At 42.7% G+C, this 23,692-nt stretch overlaps 1 protein-coding gene across 5 annotated transcripts in view; it reads right to left on the bottom strand.

Annotated features, from left to right (window-relative positions):
• The window catches only part of BICRAL (BICRA like chromatin remodeling complex associated protein), an 82,504-nt gene that overhangs the window by 40,343 nt on the left and 18,469 nt on the right, over positions 1-23,692 (bottom strand). For 2 of the 5 annotated variants that reach the window (XM_054254000.2, XM_054254002.2), the window contains exon 2: positions 183-228. In XM_054254000.2, the coding sequence (XP_054109975.1) occupies positions 183-223 (41 nt within the window). In that variant the 5' untranslated portion in view covers positions 224-228. Of the gene's footprint in view, positions 1-182; positions 229-1,032; positions 1,174-3,743; positions 3,832-12,614; positions 12,711-23,692 lie in introns of those variants that run through there. The other 3 variants (XM_054254003.2, XM_054254004.2, XM_054254001.2) reach the window with 3 other exon arrangements.

The following is a 23,692-nucleotide window of genomic DNA, read 5'->3' as shown; positions in this document are numbered from 1 at the left end:
CCCTGTCTCAAAAAAAAAGACCCCTATGTTAATCATGTCTCTTTGTTTCCCTACTAAACCTATGATTATTATTTAATTTTTATTTAAAATACCTACCAGGTTTTAATATGCTATTAGGTTGTTTTAGTGGTCAGCAAACCTCACAAATTTGATTTACTCAGGTTTTGGAATAAGCATCTTACCCAATAAGATCAAGGAGACACGAGTCATCATCATCATCCATGACAACTATAAAGAAAAGGGAGAAGAAAGCACATTTCAGTGAAGCAGATTAAAGGCAGTAGTATGAATGCAACATAAAAGTATGCCTTATACTTTTCTGGATAAACAACTATAATTCATGGGGTTTCCTCTAACTGCTTATTATTAATAATGTAATTTTAAACATTTTTGTGGTCATTTGAGAGAGAAAGTATTCAATTTAAACTTTTTATTGAAAACAAACCCTTAACTTACAAGTCAAAAAAGAATCTAGACAAATCAGTCAGTTGGCAGCAACTTCCATCACACGCAGATTCCCCTGAGGGGCTATAAACCATGAATAGTAACTTCCTCAAAATGTACAATAAACAAGGAGAGAAATAGTATTTATGTTTTAGAAAAGATCTCATAAACAAAGAGGTCTTTTAATTTTGTGACTCAATGTTCCTAAACATGGTGCGCAATCTACATTTTTTGCCATATTCTGGCTATCTTTAGGAAGACAGGAAAACGGTTTTTCCTGCATTTAGAGAGAGAAGAGGGGTCACCCTAACCACAGGCAGTCTCTGCAGGCTCTGGCCCGCAGGTCCTGCGTTCTCCCTCTGCATCGGTACCAGGACTGTTCAGCTCCAAACAATCTACATCCCAACACTAGAACCCTTAAAGTAGAGAATCTCAACCAAAACGTTCACCCCAGCTCCAGGCCCCGAGGTCCCTCTCTCCCCCGCCAGCGACAGCGTCTAGCTTAGCCAGTGAAATGACTACTCTTCGGCTGAAACAACAACTGCACGGATTCCAAGAGCGGCTCTCCCCGAAGACCGGGAAACTTACACTAGTGATCCGACACCTGGCAACACCACTTCATGCCCATTTTGAACCATGCGTGGCATAATTTACATCACGGAATGCCAGGGCCAAGAGTTCTGGAGCAGTTGGAAAGGGCAGTTGTGAACGGCAGTTGGACGGAGGAATGAAATCCTGAAGAGATGCCCAGAAGAGGGACACGCCCAGAGAAGGCAGAAGGGACAGTCTCTACTAAATGTTTTTCCTCTGTTGAAATGGCATCTCTTCTCCAGTTCCCTCAGACTTCCCCCGCTAACAGTCACAAGGCCAAACTAATATAACATGTACTCCTGCCACACGGAAGGTAACTAGCTTTCCTCAGGAAGTCTGGAAGGGGTAAGTACCCCCACTGTGGGATCTTCCCCTTGGCTGGTGAATTCCTTCAGCTGCTGAATGGTCTGGGAGATCACAAGCCCTGTGAGCAGAATCCAGTGGAGAGGAGGAAATGATGGTTGAGAAAGGAGGAAGAAGGAATGGGAAAAGATACAGAAAGGTGACTCCCAAGGCTGAAATCAACAAGGGCAGCTGTCTAAGAGACTTGGAGTTACTCAAGGGCACACTGGCATGACTATCCTAGCGTTAACATGACTGTGGAGGAGTGAAGATGGGACAGAAAGGAAAAGCAGGAAAACGATCATCACACAGATACAGAGAAATCTGTGTGAAGGTCTTCCCTAAAATCCTGACAACATTGAGTAAGACAAAATTGTGTTAACCATGGCTCATCAGCATACCACAGGCTTGTCTCTCAGGGATCACAATCATATGGAATAAATTAGCCAAACATGACATACATTATGCCTACAAAGCGCTTAAACTGAATTCCCTTAGATCGTTTGTGAATTCAGTTTTTTAAGTGTCTGTCGCTGGAACAAACTAATTAATAAATATGTAAGTGAAAAATAGCCTACACCAAAGAAAAACACTTCCACAACTCTCCCAGCTCCCCTTCTTACTTGACACACTTGCCTAATTCCTCTACTTGATGAGGTGCCCTAAGGGTTAAACAAACCCTGTCAACTCCAGTCACTCCACTGAGGTGTCACTGCCACTAGCACTTTCAAGCACAGAGAACATCTGTGACCCCTAAGTTCAGAGTGACAAACTACTTCCTGAGTAGTGCAAATGGAACCATTTTATAATATTGAGTGGGATTAAAAGCCATTGTGCCACCTTCTCTACCAAACAAAACTAGGGGTCAAACGTTTGGCTTGAAAGAAGGTTCCCTGGGGATATCTGCCCCCTATCAGCAGCATCAGGAACTGCCAGGCAGGCCTTCTCTGGTCCCAGTCGGGAGAACTCTAGGAGCCTTTACAGTCAGGGGCACCCTGAGAATTTGACTTTTTAAAGGGCCACACTCTTTTCTCACTTTAAACAGTTTCAAATGAAAAGAGATGACCCTTAGCCTTGTATTCTCCAGCTTTCAATAATGCCAGAATGCAGTCACGATAGGGCTAAATCCAGGGGTTCCTTTCACCAGGATGATCTACGGTCCATCAAAGTAAATTTACCAAAGCAAAACTGTAAAATCTGACTCTGATTTTAAAATGAAAAGACAGGCCGGGAGCCTGAGATCACCTGAGGTCAGGAGTTTGAGACCTGGTCAACATGGCAACACCCTGTCTCTAAAAATACAAAAAGTAGCTGAGTGTAGTGGCACACGCCTGTAATCCCAGCTACTCAGGAGGCTGAGGAAGGAGAATGGCTTGAACCCAGGAGGCAGAGGTTACAGTGAGCCAAGATCATGCCACAGCACTCCAGCCTGGATGACAGAGTGAGACTCCATCTCAAATAAAAAAATAAAATAAAATGAGAAGATAATCTGAAGATCAGACACTAATGACACAAAAGTGAAGAATTCTGTTTTCTCTGAGAAGATTCTCCCTTTTCTCATTCAAGTAACAACCCTGGAATCCCTAGATGGGTGGCTGACTCCAGGTGGATTTTATGAGGCTAAGGAGAAATCCTTGGATGAGTGGTTAGAAACTATTTCTTGGCCCAACAGATGTGAGCAAAACGTATTCCCCTCTGTAAATAGCAGGCCTTGACACTGGGATTTGCGTGGAGGGAACGGGCTTTAGGCACCCCAAGAATTCGGAAATCACTGCCCTGAACAGCTGACTAGCTCTCTTAAAAAATTAAAGCTAGCTGGGCACGGTGGCTCATGCCTATAATCCAAGCACTTTTGGGAGGCCGAGGCAGGTGGATCACAAGGTCAGGAGTTCGAGACCAGCCTGACCAAAATGGTGAAACCCCATCTCTACTAAAAATACAAAAATTAGCTGGGCGCAGTGGCAGGCACCTGTAATCCCCGCTATTTGGGAGGCTGAGGCAGGAGAACTGCTTGATCCCAGGAGGTGGAGGTTGTAGTCAGCTGAGATCACACCACTGCACTCCAGCCTGGGCAAGAGAGCAAGACTCCGTCTCAAAAAAAAAAAAAAAAAAAAAAAATTAAAGCTAATATTTAAAACTGTTCTGAATCGTACCAACAAACATCTTAAATAACAGCTTTTAATCAAGAAGACACAGTGTAAAAATAACATTTCAAAGCAGTGGTGAAAAGCTGTTAACCATAGGGAGAAAAAAAGGTGAATTCATAACTCATCTCTTACACAAAAATAAATTCTAGTTGGATCTAGGAGTTAAATGGGGGAGAAAGAACCTTAAGAATAGAACAAGCCAGGCATGGTGGTTCATACCTGTATCCCAGCACTTTGGGAGGCTGAGGCGGGCAGATCACGAGGTCAAGAGATCAAGACCATCCTGGCCAATATGGTAAAACCCCATCTCTACTAAAAAAAAAGAAAAATTAGCTGACCTCGGTGGCGCATGCCTGTAGTCCCAGCTACTTGGGAGGCTGAGGCTGGAGAATCACTTGAACCTGGGAGGCGGAGGTTGCAGTGAGCTGAGATTGCACCACTGCACTCTAGCCTGGCACTGCACTCCAGATTGAGACTCTGTCTCAAAAGAAAGAAAGAAAGAAAGAAAGAAAAAGAATAGAATAACAGGTCAGGTGCAGAGGCTCACGCCTGTAATCCCAGGACTTTGGGAGGCCGAGGTGGGCAGATCATGAGGTCAAAAGAGTGAGACCATCCTGGCCAAGATGGTGGAACCCTGTCTCTGCTAAAAATACAAAAATTAGCAGGGCACAGTGGTGGGCACCTGTAATCCCAGTACTCAGGAGGCTGAGGCAGGAGAATTGCTTGAAGCTGGGAGGTGGAGGTTGTAGTGAGTGGAGATTGCACCATTGCACTCTAGCCTGGGCAAGAGAGCAAGACTCCGTCTCAAAAATTAAAGCTAATATTTAAAACTGTTCTGAACATCTTAAATAATAGCTTTTAATCAAGAGGTCACAGTGTAAAAATAACATTTTGAAGCAGTAGGGAAAAGTTGTTAACCATATGGGGGGGAAAAAGGTGAATTTGTAACTCATCTCTTACACAAAAATAAATTCTAGATGGATCTAGGAGTTAAATGGGGGAGAAAGAACATTAAAGAATAGAGTAACAGGCCAGGCACAGTGGCTCACACTTGTAATCCCAGCACTTTCGGAGGCTGTGGTGGGCAAATCATGAGGTCAAGAGATAGAGACCATCCTGGCCAACATGGTGAAACCCCATCTCTACTAAAAATATAAAACTTAGCTGGGCGTGGTGGTGTGTACCTGTAGTCCCAGCTACTTGGGAGGCCGAGACAGGAGAATCACTTGAACCCAGGAGGTGGAGGCTGCAATGAGCCACAATCACACCACTGCATTCCAGTCTGGTGACAGAGCGAGACTCCGTCTCAAAAAAAAAAAAAAAAAAAGAACAGAATAGAATAGAACAGAATAAAATAATAGAATAGGGCCGGGCACGGTGGCTCATGCCTGTCATCCCAGCACTTTGGGAGGCCGAGGCCGGTGGATCACGAGGTCAAGAGATCAAGACCATCCTGGTCAACATGGTGAAACCCCGTCTCTACCAAAAATACAAAAAATTAGCTGGGAATGGTGGCGCGTGCCTATAATCCCAGCTACTCAGGAGGCTGAGGCAGGAGAACTGCCTGAACCCAGGAGGTGGGGGTTGCAGTGAGCCGAGATTACGCCATTGCACTCCAGCTTGGGTAACAAGAGCGAAACTCCGTTTCAAAAAAAAAAAAAAAAGAATAGAATAACAGAATACTAGAGTAGAATGCTAGTAATAGAATACTAGAATAACACATGGGAGAATTTTTTTAATGTCTTGGAGTGGGAAATGTCTAAAGATGTCATAAGACACAAGTCATACAAGATTGACAAAGTCAATAACATACAATGTAAAACTTCTGCACGATGAAAGAAAAACACATCATAAGCAAAGTCAAAGACAAATAAACAAAAATAACTGGGAAAAATACCTCCAATTCATACCACAGAGGCCTTTTCTTCCTAATACATAAAGAGCGCTTATACATAAGGAAAGTTTTTTATCAGGATCCATCCAGAATATCAGTCAAAGATTTAATCGGTTTATGAGCAATCAATTCACAAAAAAGGAAACACAAGTAGCTCCTAAGCATCTAAAATAATCAACCTTACTTACAATAGGAGAAATATAAATTAATATTGCAGTGAGATACTACATGTCCTGTCAGATTGGCAAAGATAAATAAGTTGGATGAAGGATTATGATGGCAGGGAGTGGGGAAAGAGGAACTTTTATACACTGACCAGATACAGAATCATATAACCTCTAGAGAGGGCAGTTTAGCAATGTCTTTCAAAATCTTAAGTGCACAAATCAGCTTACCAAGCAAATTCATTTCCAGGTATTTGTCCTGCAGGTATCCCTTTTTAAACTCACTTTTGTTTCAGAGGTGGGGTCTCTCAATGTTGCCCAGGCTGGACTTGAACTGCTGGGCTCAAGAGATCCTCAACCCCGTAAGTAGCTGGGTCTACAGGTGTGTGCCAGCACAACCAGCTGTTGGGGTCCGGCAATCCCCACAGATCCCTCAACCAGCCGTCATGTGGGTATTCTTGCACATGTGCCAAATGATATGTGTATAAGAATATCCAGGGCAGTATTATTATTACTATTACTGTATTACTGGTTTTAACAAAGGACTGCAAAACCCTAGATGTCATGGGTTGGGTATCAGGTTTCTTTCTGGGGCAATAAAAATGTTCCTGAACCTGCTTGTCAATGTAGTGAGACCCCCATCTCTACAAAACATTTAAAAATTAGCTGGGTGTGGTGCAAACCTGTAGTTCCAGCTACTTGGGAGGCTGAAGTGGGAGAATTGCTTGCTTGAGCCTAGGTCAAGGCTGCAGTGAGCTATGATTACACCACTGCACTCCAGTGGAAGCAACAGAGCCAGACTGTTTCTTAAAAAAAAAAAAAAAAAGGGTCTCGAATTAAACCACTGAGTTTAAAAGGGTGAATTTTACAGTATGTAAATTATATCTTAATTTTAAAAACTGTCTTAAAAACCCTAAGTGTCTATAATTAGATGTCCTGGTTAAATTAGTTATGGTTTACTTACATAGTGGAATACTCTTTAGTCATTAAAATTAATGAGGCAGTTTTAATCATACTGACTTGGAAGGATATATGGTTAATGAAAAAAGAAAGGTGCAGAATAGTATGTGCATCATGTTCCCAAATGCGTGGGGGGAAAATACACACACACACACACACACACATGCACGCACATATATGATATGTGTGTGTGTAAATGTATAGACCCTAAAATGAAGCACAAGTAACCAGTGACCTTAGTTACTTGTGGGAAGAAAAGAGGGTAACTGGGGAACAGAGGAAGATGTGCTCTTTATATGGTCCTTTTGTACCTTTTGAAATTTGTGCCACATGCATGTAAGATGTAATCAAAAAAGAAATATACTTAATCAAACAAGGAGAAGGAGACAAAATGATCCTTGGAGTACAACAACCTCAAGTCAGTTTAGCCGGTGTGGTGGCGCTTGCCTTTAGTCCCAGCTACTTGGGAGGCTGAGGTGAGAGGATGACTCTAGCCCAGGAGATGAAGGTTACAGTGAGCCGGGATCTTGCCAATGCACTCCAGCTTGGGCAAAAGTGCTAATAAACTCTTATCTCAAAAAATAAATAAATAAAAATTAAAAAGAACTTCGTATAAAGCTCATTCTCCTTAAGTATACAAAATAGACCAAATACTCGGAACTTTTTTTTTTTTTAAAGAGACAGGGTTTCATTATGTTGCCCAATCTGGCCTTGAACTTCTGGGCCCAAGCAATCCTCCTCCTCCAGTCTTCTGAGTAGCTAGGATTACAGGTACATGCTATAGTATCCAGCTAAATACTTAGAACTTAAATTTTTTTTTTGTAGAGATGAGGTCTCACTATGTTGCCCATGCTGGTCTTGAGTTGCTGCACTTAAGCGATCCTCTACCTCAGTCTTCCAAAACGCTGCATTACAATTACCATGCCTAGCCCCTGGAATATGTTGAAGCAGCCTGCTGGCCTCCAGAATAAGCTACATCAGCTGTCTTAAAAGAAATACTGTATCTTAAAAACAGTTTTTACTTAATTAAGCTCAGAGAAAAACTTAAAAGATTGCCAAGGCAGAGATATAACAGACTTAATTTTTTTCACACAGAGGGAGAAAATCTAAGGTCTCATTAAGAAACATACTGGTTGCAAGAACAGATATTTCAGGAAAGCTAGCTCAGCAAATCAGCTAGCTTTGCCTATTTAAGATCTTCTGGCCCGTAGCAATGGGAGAAACCAAACTTGACCCTTATAGCCTGGCCAACATGGTGAAACCGCAATTCTACTAAAAATACAAAAAAACGAGCCAGGCGCAGTGGTGCACACCTGTAATCCCAGCTACTATGGAGGCTGAGGCACGAGAATTGCTTGAACTCAAGAGGCAGAGGTTGCAGTGACCCAAGATCACGCCACTGCACTCCAGCTTGGGTGGCAGAGTGAGACCCTGTCTCGGTGGTGGGGGGAAAAAGAGTCATAAAACAGGATGTCAAAGACTGCACAAACTGAAATTTGGTATGTGACCACTATTAGAAATATTTTTGTTTCCTCCCTTATCTGATTCTCTGTTCTTTTTTCTTTCAAAAATATAGACTAGTGGCTGAGGCAGGTGGATCACCTGAGGTCAGGAATTCAAGACAAGCCTGGCCAACATGGTGAAACCCCCACCTTTACTAAAAATACAAAAATTATCGGGCATGGTGGCACATGTCTGTAATCCCAGCTACTCAGGAGGCTGAGGCAGGAAGGAGAATCGCTTGAACCTGGGAGGCAGAGGTTGTAGTGAGCCGAGATCGCGCCACTGTACTCCAGCCTGGGAAACAGACTGAGACTTCATCTCAAATATATACACACACATACACTATATATATATTTTTATATACCTATACATATGTATACATATACATATGTATAAATATATATAGCTTAGTGAAGATGTTGACTAATAAGCTGAAACTTTGGAAGACCACCAAGAGGCCTGGCACGGTGGCTCATACCTGTAATCCTAGCACTTTGGGAGCCGAGGCAGGAAGCAGATAGTTTGAGCTCAGGAGTTGGAGACCAGCCTGTGCAACATGGTGAAACCCTGCCTCTACAAAAAATACAAAAAAATGAGCCGGGCATGGTGGTAAACAGCTGTAGTCCCAGCTACCTGGGGGACTGAGGCAGGAGGATGGCTTGAACTCAGGAGGTCGAGACTACAGTGAGCCGAGATTGCGCCACTACACTTCAGCCTGTGTGACAAAGTGAGACCCTGTCTCAAAAAACAAAACAAAGTAAGACAAAAAAACAACTAAGAGTCAATACAAGATACCTCACCAAAAAACTACTGACATTTGCTTTACTAGTATTAACTTGGTATAACATGAGTCATAATTTCCCAATAATTTAGAAACAAATTTATCTCTAAAAGGTACTGAGGTTAGCAAAGGGATTACTGAGCGATTTCAAGCAGACATGAACTATGAGTTGCAGCCTTCAAAATCACATTTTTACTTCCTGACCTATTGAAGGTAAAATGAACCGTAGTCACTTTATTTTTACTCACATATTTACTATTTCCAGTGTGCTTCATTCTCTTAAGTAAATTCAGATTTCCACCTGGTATCATTTTACTTCTCCTGAAAGGAATCCTTTAATATTTTTTGTAGTGTAGGTCTCTGATGATGAATTCTTTCAGTTTTGACGTATCTTTAGAGTGTGAAACAGGCGTGGTGGCTCACATTTGCAATCCCAGCACTTTGGGAGGCCAAAGAGGGTAGACTGCTTGAGTCCAGGAGTTTAAGACCAGCCTGGGCAACATGGAAAAACCCTATCTCTACAAAAAATAAAACAATTAGCTGAGCATGGTGGTACTCGCCTGTAGTCCCAGCTACTCAGGAGGCTGAGGTGGAAGGATCACCTGAGCCTGGGGAAGTTGAGGCTGCAGTGAGCCGTGATTGTGTGACTACACTCCGGCCTGGGCGACAGAGATTCCATCCCCCTCCCCCCAAAAAGTATCTATCTTGCCTTCATTTTTGAAATATATTTTCACTGGGCATACTGTTCAAGATTGAAAGGGTTTTTTCTTTTCCTTTCAGTTCTTTAAAGATACTGATGTAGTTTCTCATTTGCATAGTTCCAAAGAAAAGTCTGCCATCATTCTTACCTTTCTTTTTTTCACCATGTGTCTTTTGTTCCTCTGGACACTTTATTTTTCTCTTTACCACTAGTTTTAAGCAATCTGATTATGAAATGCCTTGGTATAGTTCTCTTCATGCTTCCAGTCTTTGCAGTTCACTAAGCTAGAATCTACAGGTTTATAATTTCCTTCCAATTTAGAAAAATTTCAGCCATTAATTTTTTCAAAGATTTTATGCTCCCCCCTCCTTTGGGGACTACAATTGCACTTACATTATTAGACTGTTTGAACTGTCTCACAGCTCACTGATGCTGTATTTTCTTTCAGCCTTTTATTTTTTAATTAAATTTATTTACTTTCTTGAGATAGGGTTTTGCTCTGCTGCTCAGGATGCAGTGCAATGGCAGGATCACGGCTCACTGCAGCCTTGACCTCCTGGGTTCAGGTGATCCTTCCACCTCAGCCTCCTGAGTAGCTGGGACCACAGGCGCCTGCCATCATGCCCAGCTAATTTCTGTACTTTTTGTAGAGACAGAGTTTTACCATGTTGTCCAGGCTGGTCTTGACTTCCTGGGCTCAGGCTATCCCCCTGCCCTGGCCTCCTGAAGTGCTGGGATTACAGGTGTAAGCCATTACGCTCACACGCCTTTTTTAGTCTTTTAATCTCCCTGGCTTTCATTAGGACAGCTTCTATTCATATGCCTTCGCATTCATAAATCTTTTCTTCTGCAGTCTCTAATCTTCTCTTAATCCTATCCAGTGCACTTTTATTTTAAAACATTGTATTTTTCGTCTCCAGAAGTTCAATTTGGGTCTTTTTAACATATTCTATCATTATTATTAAAAAACATTTTTTCTTTGCTTTGTTGTCTTGGCCCAGGATGAGATTCCATGCCATTATTTGCTTAATCTTTTCACTACTTTCTTGAACTTATGCAAGATAGTAACAACTTATAACAATTTTTTTTGAAGAGACGGATTCACTGTGTTGCTCAGGGTGGTTTTGAACTCCTGGTCGCAAGTGATCCTCCTGCCTTGGCCTCCCAAAGTAATGGGATTACAGGCATGAGCCACCATGCCTGGCTAATTTTTGCATTTTTTGGAGAGACAGTTTTGCCATGTTGCCCAGGCTGGTCTCACACTCCTGGCCTCAAGTGATCTGCCTGCCTCCGCCACACAAAGCATTGGGGTTACAGGCATGAGCCACCTCATCTGGCTAACTTTTTAATGATTAATTCTACCACTTGTATCATTTCTGAGTCTGTTTCTACTGATTGATGTTTTTGTTGTTATTGGTCTCAATTAAGGGTGGTGTTTTCTGCTTCTTTGCATGCTTGGTCATATTTTATTGGATGTCAGACATTGTTAAGTTTACATTATCAAGTGCTGGTTATTTCCCAATACAATTAAGTTACTTTACAAAGTTTCTTTACAAAGAGTCTGATCCTTTTAAGGTTCGCTCTTAAGCTTTGTCAGTCTTTAGTCTAGGTTTCATTTTGCCCTGTATTGAGGCAATAAATGGCCTATGATCACTTCATTTGATGTCCTATGAATTACAAGGATTTTTGCTCTCTTGCAGATGGGAACACAAACTATTCTCTGCCCTATGTGAGCTGCAATAGTGTTCTTTCCCAGAACTACCTCAGTTATCAGCTGAAACCCTGAGAAAGATACTCTGCAGATCTCCAGAGTTTTCTCTCTGTGTAGTGCTCTGTCTGTCTCTCCGGTACTCTGCCCTGTGAACTTAGGCCATTTTAACCTCCCAGCAACGCCGGCTCAACTCAGGGATTATCAGCCTTCCTGTGCATTCCTCCTTCCGGAGCTATGGCAAGGCAACTCTCTTGACAGTAAGCTGGATCAATTGCAGGGCTCATCTTATTTGTTTTCTTCTCTCAGGAGTCACTCTCCTCTGCTGCCAGATATCTAATATCTACAAAAACCATTGTTTCATATATTGTGTCTGATTTTTAACTTTTTACACAGGAAGTTGAATCCAGTCCCAGTTACTCAATTTTGGCCCCATAGTCATTTGTAAGGTCTTTTTTTTTTTTTTCTTTTCTGAGATGGGAGTTTCACTCTTGTGTTGCCCAGGCTGGAGTGCAATGATGTGATCTTGGCTCATGCAACTTCTGCCTCCCTGGTTCAAGTGATTCTCCGGCTTCAGGCTCCTAAGTAGCTGGGGACTACAGGTGTGTGCCACCACACCCGGCTAACTTTTGTATTTTTAGTAGAGATGCAGTTTCACCATGTTGGCCAGGCTAGTCTTGAACTCCTGACCTTGTGATCCACCCATCTTGGCCTCCCAAAGTGCTGGGATTACAGGCATGAGCCACCCTGCCCTGCTACATCTGTAAGGTCTTGAACCAAATCTCTTGAACGGGTTATATGAGTTTATCTGCAGAGATTATAGGATCAGAGTATCCAGAAAGAGGAAGGATAGGAGAAAGGAAGGAGGAAGGAAGACAGATTAAATTTAAATTGTTTACACAGTTTTCTCCTGTGCCTCCTTTTGTTTTCTACCCTTAGGGAATGAGACAGGCTCCTTTTTTAATTCCTATTTCTAATAAAGCTGTTTAATGGGTATCAAGAATATTCATTATTCATTTAACAAATGTCAGCACTAGGTACTATTCTTGGGGCTGGGAATATAATACGACATAAATGTAATAACAAATGTAAAAATCCTTCACATTTTGTGGAACAGAAGAAGCAAGGCTGAAAAGTGAACTACTGTGTTTGAGCAGTTTTCCAGTGAGTGTCATCAGCAAAAAGTTATGCCATGAACAGCCACTTACGCAGGGCAAATAACTATACATGTCGATAAGGATATAAAGTATTCTGATCTTATTCTTTTTACTATATTGTAATTGTTCTGTGCTGTTAAGTTCTGGAAGACTTCACCTTCTGGCATGGTTCCCGTTTTGAAGGAACTCTCTTTTGGAAGACAGACATGCAACAATTCATTACCATTGCAATGTGAGAAGTGCTACAATTTTTGGCAGGAGTTCCCAAGCTTCTTCAGGTGAAATCTCTGGGCTTTTTGTGAAATAATATGACATTTTGCTAGAAGAAAACATGACAATATTTTCACAATTATATCCATTTGTGGTGAAAAGCAGCTGTCAAACTCAGCATAATTGGCTTTAAGTATTTTTGTTATTATCCAACCCAAAATTTCTTAATTTATTTTGTCACCAGCTAGAGCCTTCTAAAAGCAAGGAGGAGAAGGTGGAAAAGAGTGAGACAAATTATTAGAAGAAAAACTTAGAAATTAAAAAATTTGGCCAGGCACAGTGGCTCACACCTGTAATTGCAGCACTTTGCGAGGCCGAGGTGGATCACCTGAGGTCAGGAGTTCGAGACCAACATGGTGAAACTCTGTCTCTACTGAAAATACAAAAATCAGCCAGGTGTGGTGGCACGAGCCTGTAATCCCTCGGGAGGCTGAGGCAGGAGAATTGGTTTGAACCTGGGAGGTGGAGGTTGCAGTCAGCCAAGATCATGCCATTGCACTCCAGCCTGGGTGACAGAATGAGATCCTGTCTCAAAAAAAAAAAATAAAAATAATAAAAATAAAAATTCCCAGCTGGTTTACATCTGTAATACCAGTACTTTGGGAGGTTGGGGCAGGCAGATCGCTTAGCTCAGGAGTTTGAGACCAGCCTGGGCAACATGGTGAAAGTCCATTTCTACAAAAAATTAGCTGGGTGTGGTGGCTTGGGCCTATGGTCCCAGCTACTCAGGAAGCTGAGGTAGAAAGATTGCTTGAGCCTGGAGTGTAAAGGTTGCAGTGAGCCATGAATGCACTACTACACTCCAGCCTGGGCAACAGAGAGAGAGAGAGAGAGAGAGAGAGACTCTGTCTAAAAAAAAATTGGCTGCGTACAGTGGCTCACGCCTGTAATCCCAACACTCTGGGAGGCCGAGGCAGGTGAATCACCTGTCAGGAGTTCGAGACCAGCCTGGTCAACATGGTGAAACCCTGTCTCTACTAAAATACAAAAAAATTAGCCAGGCGTGGCAGTGGGCACCTGTAATTGCAGTTACCCAGGAGACTGGGGCAGGAGAATAACTTGAACCCAGGAGGCAGAGGCTGCCATGAGCCGAGATCATGCCACAGCACTCCAGCCTGGGCAACAAGAGCAAAACAGCAAAACTCCATCTCAAAAAAAAAAAAAAAAGTTTCCCAGAGTTGGAAAAGACAATTAACATAGGCAATATACGACCTTGGTTCATCTCACAAAATAAAGAATTTGAAGGTCTTTAAACTGCTTTAATTCTTCCTTGAAGTAGGAATGAGATGGAGCAGAAATAAGCCTAACAGCATGAGTTCATGTCCTTTGTAGGGACATGAATGAAGCTGGAAACCATCATCCTCAGCAAACTAACACAGAACAGAAAACCAAACATCGCATGTTCTCACTCATAAGTGGGAGTTGAACAATAAGAACACAGGGAGGGGAACATCACATACCAGGGCCTGTCGGGGGGTAGGGGACTAAGGGAGAGATAGCATTAGGAGAAATACCTAATGTAGATGACAGGTTGATGGGTGCCACAAACCACCATAGCATGTGTATACCTATGTAACAAACCTGCACATTCTGCACGGTATCCCAGAACTTAAAGTATATTAAAAATAATAATAGGGGCCGGGCGCGGTGGCTCACACCTGTAATCCCAGCACTTTGGGAGGCCGAGGCGGGTGGATCACGAGGTCAAGAGATCAAGACCATCCTGGTCAACATGGTGAAACCCCGTCTCTACTAAAAAGTACGAAAAATTAGCTGGGCATGGTGGTGCATGCCTGTAATCCCAGCTACTCAGGAGGCTGAGGCAGGAGAATTGCCTGAACCCAGGAGGCGGAGGTTGCGGTGAGCCGAGATTGCGCCATTGCACTCCAGCCTGGGTAACAAGAGCGAAACTCCATCTCAAAAAAAAAAAAAAAAATAATAATAATAAATAAAAGAAATAAGTCTAACATATTGAGCAATCCAGCTGGCAAAACAATGTGCTGTAACATGGGGGAAAGAATGACCAACCATGAAGAGGGCTGGGGAGAATTTATGGCAAGGCTTTCCAGAGGCTGGGACACAGGGTCAAGGACACTGAATTTGGAAGTCACCTGGGTTGTTTTGGATATTGACATTTACTACTCATGTGATGATGAACAAGCGCCAACCTCCGGGTCATGTTTCCCATTTCTTAATGAACTTAATAGACCACATCAGTGATTTTTTTAACTTTGGGACCCAGTATTCTTTGAGGTATCCAGGAGCTGTGGTGGAGGCACTCTTGACACTCCCACCTCTCCCCACACATACCCTTCCGCTGAGTAGCTCAACTTTTATTCAATTGCAAGAAAAAAGTTTGAAAATCATTTAAGTTTACCAGCTCCCAAACCCCCAAAACTCCAGGAACTCCATAACTTGTCATCTATTAAAAAGAAATGACCATCAACAGTGGTCAATCTGGCAATGGAAACAGGAATCCGTGAAAATCAAGACATCCAAGATTATTTTAGAAAGCAAGAGAATAGTAATAAATATAGGGCCCATATTTCATTAAGATAAACTCTAATGGCTGGATGTAGTGGCTCACGTCTGTAATCACAGAACTTTGGGAGGCCAAGATGGGCAGATAACCTGAGGTCGGGAGTTCGAGACCAGACTGACCAACATGGTGGAACCCCGTGTCTCTACTAAAAATTCAAAATTAGCTGGGCATGGTGGCACATGCTTGTAATCGCAGCTACTCGCAAGGCTGAGGCAAGAGAACTGCTTGAACCCAGGAAGTGAAGGTTGCAATGAGCTGAGATTGTGCCTTGCACTCCAGCCTGGGCAACAAGAGCAAAACTCTGTCTCAAAAAACCCCCCACAAAAAACAAACAAAAAACATGAAAAGCCAGATGAGCCCAGTGGCTCATGGTTGTGATCCCGGCACTTTGGGAGGTCAAGGTGGGTGGATTGCTTGAGTTTAGGAGTTTGATACTAGCCTGGGCAACATGGTGAAACTCTGTCTCTACTAAAAATACAAATATTAGCTAGACATGGTGGTAAATGCCTGTAGTCCCAGCTACTTGGGAGGTTAAGGTGGGAGGACCAATGGAGCCCAGGAGGTGGAGGGTGCAGTGAGCCAAGATGCGCTCCAGCCTAGCCAACAGAGTAAGTCCCCATCTCAAAAAAAAAAAAAAAAAAGGCCAGGCATGGTGGCTCATGCCTTTAGTCTGGCTGAGGCTGGCAGATTACAAGGTCAGGAGTTTGAGACCAGCCTGACCAACATGGTGAAACCCCATCTCTACAAAAAATACAAAAATTAGCTGGGCATGGTGGTACACGCCTGTAATCCAAGCTACTCAGGAGGCTGAGGCAGGAGAATCACTTGAACAGGGAGGTGGAGCTGAGATCACACCACTGAACCCCAGCCTGGGCAAGAGAGCAAGATGCCACATCAAAAACAAAACAAAACATTAGTCAGGTGTGGTGGCACATGCCTGTGGTCTCAGCTACCAGGGAGGTAAAGGCTACAGTGAGCTATGGTTGCTCCATTGCCTTCAGCAACAGAGTAAGACGCTGTTTCAAGAAAACAAAAACCATGGACTCCTGTCCTCCCCCACCCCAACTGTGGAGATTCTGATTCACCAGGAATCTGGGGTTACTAGTTGCCCTTGGGAAAATTCCTGGCAAATTGGGGAACCTGTTCCAGGTCTGAGTGGAGTCAGGTAGAACCTGCAAACGAGGGCCTCTGGTTGACTCAAACACAAACTGAGACTCCAACTCTCCAAACTTAAGGGGCGAATCCTGTTTCTTGGCAATCTGACTGAAGGAAAGATGCTATGGGCAAAATGTATTTGGGAATGCATCACCCCAAGCCACTTTCAGTATCAGTCTGTTTCTACTCCTTCCCCCAAATAATTCCTCTACTTCTTCCTTCTCCTCTTTAGCACACTGATTCATATTTACATTAGAAAGTCAGCTCCGTCAGGGCAGAGGTTTGTGTCTGTTCACCAAAGAACCTTAGCACCCAGAACAGCCCCTGGCACATCACAGGAGCTCAGGAAACATTTTAAATATGAACTTATCACTCTTTCTAATGTGTTGGTCACAGATAGCAAACCTGCACACAGGGAGAGTGTGTTTATTCACTTTTCCAAGAAAGCACATTTTTCTTACTTTGGAGACCAGGTTATTCCTATAGGTGAACAAGCTAAAATGGAAAACAAAGAACTTGATTTAAGCTGAGAACATACAATAGGGCTAAAGTTATTGTTCACTATTCCCCTTCCGTCTCTTATAGCCCACTGCCACTCTCCTAGCCTCCAAACACAGTGATGCACACTTTCCCAGCATCTGTCCTGGTCCAGGTGACAATTTCTTTACCTCTCCCATGTCTAATGAAAATACAACCATTATTCAAAACTTAGTTTGGATCTGATCTCTGTGAATCTTTCTCTGCTGTCTTTAGAATTCTCTGCTCAGAATTCTGAAAGCAGCAACCACATCTTTGGATACTGATCAGATACTGCTCTCTGTGATTATTATGCTTATCTTCTGTTCCAAATTAAAGTAGGGCCCAGGCTGGGAATAGTGGATCCCACCTGTAATCCCAGCACTTTGGGAGGCCGAGGCAGGAGGATCGCTTGAAGTCAGGAGTTCAAGACCAGACTAGGCTACATAGTGAGACCCAATTAAAAAAAAAAAGCAGAGCCCAAATTTAAATGAATACACACACCATAAAGTGCTATGAGAGTGCTGATGAGAGAGCATTTAATTCTCCCATCCCAAAGGCAGGCAACTTTAAGACTGTATGGTTTTTTTGGCATCAGTGAGCTGAATATACTGAATAGGCACTAGCTAGCCTCGTTTGTATCTCCACCGACCCCACTTGTCCCTGTAAGAAACCCTTAGTTCTTTGCTACTTTGACCATTTGATGTCCCCAAAACTTACCCGTTTTTCAATTATTTGACTTTGTACATTCCTTTTACTTAGAAGACATTCCCACCAACCTCCAAGCAGTCAACTGACAATGCCTACTTATCTTGAAGGTCTTGAGTAAATGGATACTGCCTTTAGTTTTATTTAAATCCCGAAGCAAAATTCATTATTCACTAATTCATATCCCTAGAGGACATCTGACATCTTAACAGCACCTGACCCACGTATAATACAGCCACGTGCCCCATAGCAAACTTTCATATACAGTGGACCTCATATGTGCTGGTGGTCCCATAAGAGTATATGATTATTGTTAGTGTACCTTTTCTGTGCGTTGATAGGTTTAGACACACAAATGCTTACCATTGTGTTATGGTTGCCTACAGTATTCAGTACAGTAACATGCTGCACAGCCTTGTGCCTGGGAACAATAGGCTATACCATATAGCTTGGGTCTGCAGTAGGCTAGATCATGTGTAAGTGTACTCTGATGTTCACAAGATGATGAAATTGCCTAGCAACAAATTTCACAGAATGATCCTCATCATTAAGCAACACAAGACTATACTTGGTTTTTCTGATTTCTCCATTGGTTTACAAGTTCCATGAAAGCTGGATGAGTTTCCTTTCATCTTTGTGTTAGCAGAGTTTAGTGCAATGCCTGATACATACCTGCCTAATAACTGTTTACTCAATTCAATTATATTCCTAAGATTCTGGTCTCCAAAGGACATTTTTAGGGGTAATGTCAGCTACTAATTTACTTTCCAAGAATATGCACCGAGGCTACATGTGAGCACTTTTTCACAATGGTACAGCACAGGATTTGGGATGCAGACTAGCAACGAATTTCACAGAATGTATCCTCATCATTAAGCAACACATGGTCCAGGATCTGCTGGCTGAGGCTGGACCCTTATTATCCAGCCAGGCATCTATGGAGCTGGTGTAGAAAAAGTAAGGAATCAATTGATTCCCCACATCTGCTCCAAATTAGAAAATTCACTTTCCTCAGGCATAAGGAAATACCGTTTTTAAAGATGCACAGAATAAAATATTGTGTGTCTTTTCACTAATATTTAATCCATTTAATATTTAACAAACCCCATTATAAAGGTATTTATGTGCTGAATAGAAATATAAAATAATTCTTTGACATCTCCAAACATTTAGCACAGTGATTTTATTATGTTAGTAACAGCTGTGTTCATTAAAAGACTCGGAAGTAAATGTCTAAGTTGAAGAATTTCTGACACAGCCAGGTATGGCTTTAAGGTCTAGTGAGTGTACTCACTAGACTTAAAGATAAGACAATTCAGGCCAGGTGCAGTGGCTCATGTCTGTAATCCCAGCACTTTGGGAGGCCAAGTTGGAAGGATTATTTATGTGCAGGAGTTCAAGACCAGCCTGGGCAACATAGTAAGACCCCCATCTCTATTAAAACGAAAAGCTAAAAAAGCCAAAAATAAGTCTTATTTATATATTCTCCATAAAAACTGAGTATTAAACAGAAACTCATCTGATACTTATCTGATTTCTAGTTTTATTGAGAAAAATACTTAGGCATGTGTGTGTATATTTTTTTTTCCTGAGATAAGGTCTTGCTCTGTTGCCCAGGCTGGAGTGCAATGGCTCAAAGTAATTCTCCTACCTCAGCCTCCCAAGTAGCTGAAAACAAAGGTGCATGCTGCTCTGCTAATTAAAAAAAAATTCATACAGAAGGGATTGCTCACCATGTTGCCCAGGCTGGTCTCAAACTCCTGGCCCCAAGCAATCCTCTTGCCTTGGCCTCCCAAAGTGATTACAGGTGTTAGTCACCATGCCCAATCTGATGATATATTTTATTAAACAAAATGGTGATTTATGTAAGTCACTTATGCTTTTCCTAATGCAAACAGAATTTATTTTACGGAACATTTTATGTATTTATTAATTTTTTTTTCTTCTTTTTTTTAACCTGGCAACTTTCATTTAATTTTTTTTTCTTTTTGAGATGGAGACTTACACTGTCACCCAGGCTGGAGTGCAATGGCACAATCTTGGCTCACTGCAACCTCTGCCTCCTGGGTTCAAGCAATTCTTCTGCCTCAGGCTCCAGAGTAGCTGGAATTACAGGCACCTACCAACACACCTGGCTAATTTTTGTATTTTTGTAGAGATGGGGTTTCATGATGTTGGCCAGGCTGGTTTTGAACTACTGACCTCAGGTGATCCGCCTGCCTCGGCCTCCCAAAGTGCTGGGATTATGGGTGTAAGCCACCACACCCAGCCAACTTTTTATTTTTATTTATTTATTTATTTTGAGATGGAGTCTCACTCGGTTACCCAGGAGCGCAGTGGTGTGATCTGGCTCACTGTAATCTTGGCCTCCCGGGTTCAATCAATTCTCCTGCGTCAGCCTCCTGAGTAGCTGGCATTATAGGTATGTGCCACCACATCTGGCTAAATTTTGTTTTTTAGTAGGGACAGGGTTTTACCATGTTGGCCAGCTGGTCTTGTACTCCTGACCTCAAGTGATCTGCCCGCCTTGGCCTCTCAAAATGCTGGGAGTACAGGCATTAGCCACCATGTCCAACCTATTTTAGAGAACATTTTAAATGAAGTAAAAGTAATAATACTACCAACATGATATTTTCCACTTTTACAGATAATGGACATTTTTGTACTATGACAGTTATAAACAGTAAAAAATATGGGTCACTGCTGTTTGCATCCCTAGCCCACAGTCAAAAATTCACTAAAATGCAGTATGATAAAAATTGAGCTATTAAAGTCAAAATGGCCTAGTAGTAGTACACCATTTCTTTTTTCTTTTCTTTTTTTTTTTTGAGACAGAGTCTTGCTCTGTCACCCAGTCTGGAGTGCAACGGTGTAATAACGGCTCACTGCAACCTCTGCCTACTGGGTTCAAGTGATTCTCTTGCCTCAGCCTCCTGAGTAGCTGGGATTACAGGTGCCTGCCACCACACCTGACTAATTTTTGTATTTTTAGTAGAGATGAGGGTTCACCATGTTGTTGAGGCTGATCTCAAACTCCTGACCTTGTGATCTGCCCACCTCGGCTTCCCAAAGTGCTGGGATTAAAGGCGTCTGAGTCAACTCGCCCGGCCGTATATTTCTTTTATTAAGCATCAGTATTAGCGATCTGGTTAAAGTTATTATGAAAACTCTTGAGTCTGCTCTTTGTCAATGAGTAACATTCAAAATATTTTGGTTTTATGGCATGTTCCAAGAAAAACAAGCCCTATGAAAATAACTAATAATGTTAACAAACAAAATTCCACTTTACAAAGTCAATGTTACCAAGGAAGATACAGTGAGGATTCTCTTTTATAAAGACAGATGCAAACAGAAAACATGTGGACGTAGCTGGATATGGAGTCGCAAACCTGTAGTCCCAGCTACTCAGGAGGAGGCTGAGGCAAAATAATTGCTTCAACCTGGGAGGCGGAGGTTGCAGTGAGCCAAGATTGCACCACTGCATTCCAGCGAGCCAAGATTGCACCACTGCATTCCAGCCTGGGTGATGATGCGAGACCCTGTCTCAAAGAAAAAAAAAGAAAGAAAGAAAGAAAAGAAAAAAATGTGTGGACAAAATCAGTTTTTTAACAAGGAGAAAACGAGTGCTTTTGTTCAAGCTACTCGGGAGGCTGAGGCAGAATAGCTTGAACCTGGGAGGCGGAGGTTGTGGTGAGCCGAGATTGTGCCACTGCACTCCAGCCTGGGCAACGGAGACTCTGTCTCAAAAAAAAAAAAAAAAAGATTTAAGGTCAGGCACGGTGGCTGAGCCTGTAATCCCAGAACTTTGGGAGGTGAAAGTGGGCAAATCACTTGAGATCAGGAGTTGGAGACCAGCCTGGCCAATATGGCAAAACCCCATTTCTACTAAAAATATAAAAATTCACTTTGGGAGGTCAAGGCAGGTGGATCATAAGGTCAGGAGTTGCAGACCAGCCTGGCCAACATAGTGAAACCTCATCTCTACTAAAAATACAAAAATTAGGCTGGTCCAAAGGTAGTGAGTTATCTCAATTGATTGTTCACAGTCAGTTACAGATCAAACTCCTTGTTCTACTCTTTCCCCCCTTCTCTACTGCACTTGAATAGTCTAAAAAAAAAAATACAAAAATTAGCTGGGCATGGTAGCTCATGCCTGTTAACACCAACACTTTGGGAGGTTGAGACAGGAGGATCACCTAAGGTCGGGAGTTTGAGACCAGCCTGACCAACATGGAGAAACCCTGTCTCTACTAAAAATACAAAATTAGCTGGGCTGGTGGCACATGCCTGTAATCCCAGCTACTCGGGAGGCTGAGGCAGAGGAATCGCTTGAACCCAGGAGGTGGAGGTTGTGGTGAGCCAAGATCGTGCCATTGCACTCCAGCCTGGGCAACGAGAGCGAAAGTTCACCTCAAAAAAAAAAAAAAAAAAAAAAAATTAGCTGGGTGCAGTGGTGGGCACCTGTAATCTCAGCTACTTTGGAAGCTGAGGCAGGAGAATCACTTGAACCTGGGAGGTGGAGGTTGCGGTGAGCCGAAATCGGGCCACTGCACTCCAATGTGGGAGGCGGAGAGAGACTCTGTCTCAAAAGGAATAATTAAATAAAGATCTAAGAAAGAATATGGACATTTTTAAATATATTTGTAACATATTATTCCAAGCAACGTTTCACAATGAGTGTCTACAAAGAGTTTAAAGATATTGATTTAATCTCATCTTTCTAAATTCTATTTAAGAGACACACACTTCTATCTAGTGAAATCTTTTTTTTTTTTTTTTTTTTTTTTTGAGACGGAGTTTTGCTCTTGTTGCCCAGGCTGCAATGGCACAATCTTGGCTCACCGCAAATTCTGCCTCCTGGGTTCAAGTGATTCTCCTGCCTCAGCCTCCTGAGAAGCTGGGCTCACAGGGATGTGCCACCAAGCCTGGCTAATTTTTAGTAGAGATGGGGTTTCTCCATGTTGGTCAGGCCGTGAAATCTTTAATAAACCCTAAGAAATGCCATGTGAACTGAACTGGAATTTGTATTGGAATTATTTGTATCAAGAGACCATGAGATACAAAGTTTCAGTTGGAGAAGATAAAAAACTTCTGGAAAAGAATGGTAGTGAAAGTCCTCAGGCCGGGCGCGGTGGCTCACGAAGTCAAGAGATCGAGACCATCCTGGTCAATTTGGTGAAACCCCGTCTCTACTGAAAATACAAAAAATTAGCTGGGCATGGTGGCGCGTGCCTGTAATCCCAGCTACTCGGGAGGCTGAGGCAGGAGAATTGCCTGAACCCAGGAGGCGGAGGTTGCGGTGAGCCGAGATCGCGCCATTGCACTCCAGCCTGGGTAACAAGAGCAAAACTCCGCCTCAAAAAAAAGAAAAAGAAAAAAAAAAAAAAAAGAAAGTCCTCAACTCTCTCTCTCTCTATATATATATATATATTTTTTTTTTTTTTTTTTTTTTTTTTTTTTGAGGCGGAGTTTCGGTCTTATTACCCAGTCTGGAGAGTGCAATGGCGCGATCTCGGCTCACCACAACCTCCGCCTCCTGGGTTCAGGCAATTCTCCTGCCTCAGCCTCCCGAGTAGCTGGGATTACAGGCACGCGCCACCATGCCCAGCTAATTTTTAAAATATTTTTAGTAGAGACGGGGTTTCACCATTTTGACCAGGATGGTCTCGATCTCTTGACCTCCTGAGCCACTGGCCTCGGCCTCCCAAAGTGCTGGGATTACAGGCTTGAGCCACCGCGCCCGGCCAGTCCTCAACAATATTAATATATTTAATGCTTCAGAACGCTACACTATGGTTAAAGACCAGGCGAGGTGACTCACACCTGTAATCCCAGCACTTTGGGAGTCTGAGGCAGACAGATCACCTGAGGTCAGGAGTTTGAGACCAGGCTGGTCAACATGGTGAAACCCCTGTTTCTATTAAAAATACAAAAATTAGCAGGGCATGGTGGCAGGCACCTATAATCCCAGCTACCTGGGAGGCTGAGGCAGAAGAATTGCTTGAACCTGGGAGGCAGAGGTTGCAGTGAGCTGAGATCACATCATTGAGCTCCAGCCTGGGCAACAGGAGCAAAACTCCATCTCAAAAAAAAAAAAAAAAAAAAAAAAA

This window comes from Callithrix jacchus, chromosome 4 (assembly GCF_049354715.1).
Source record: "Callithrix jacchus isolate 240 chromosome 4, calJac240_pri, whole genome shotgun sequence".
NCBI classification, from domain to species: Eukaryota; Metazoa; Chordata; class Mammalia; order Primates; family Cebidae; genus Callithrix; species Callithrix jacchus.
The sequence above is the reverse complement of the archived record's forward strand: the minus strand, read 5'-3'. Positions and strand labels throughout refer to the sequence as shown.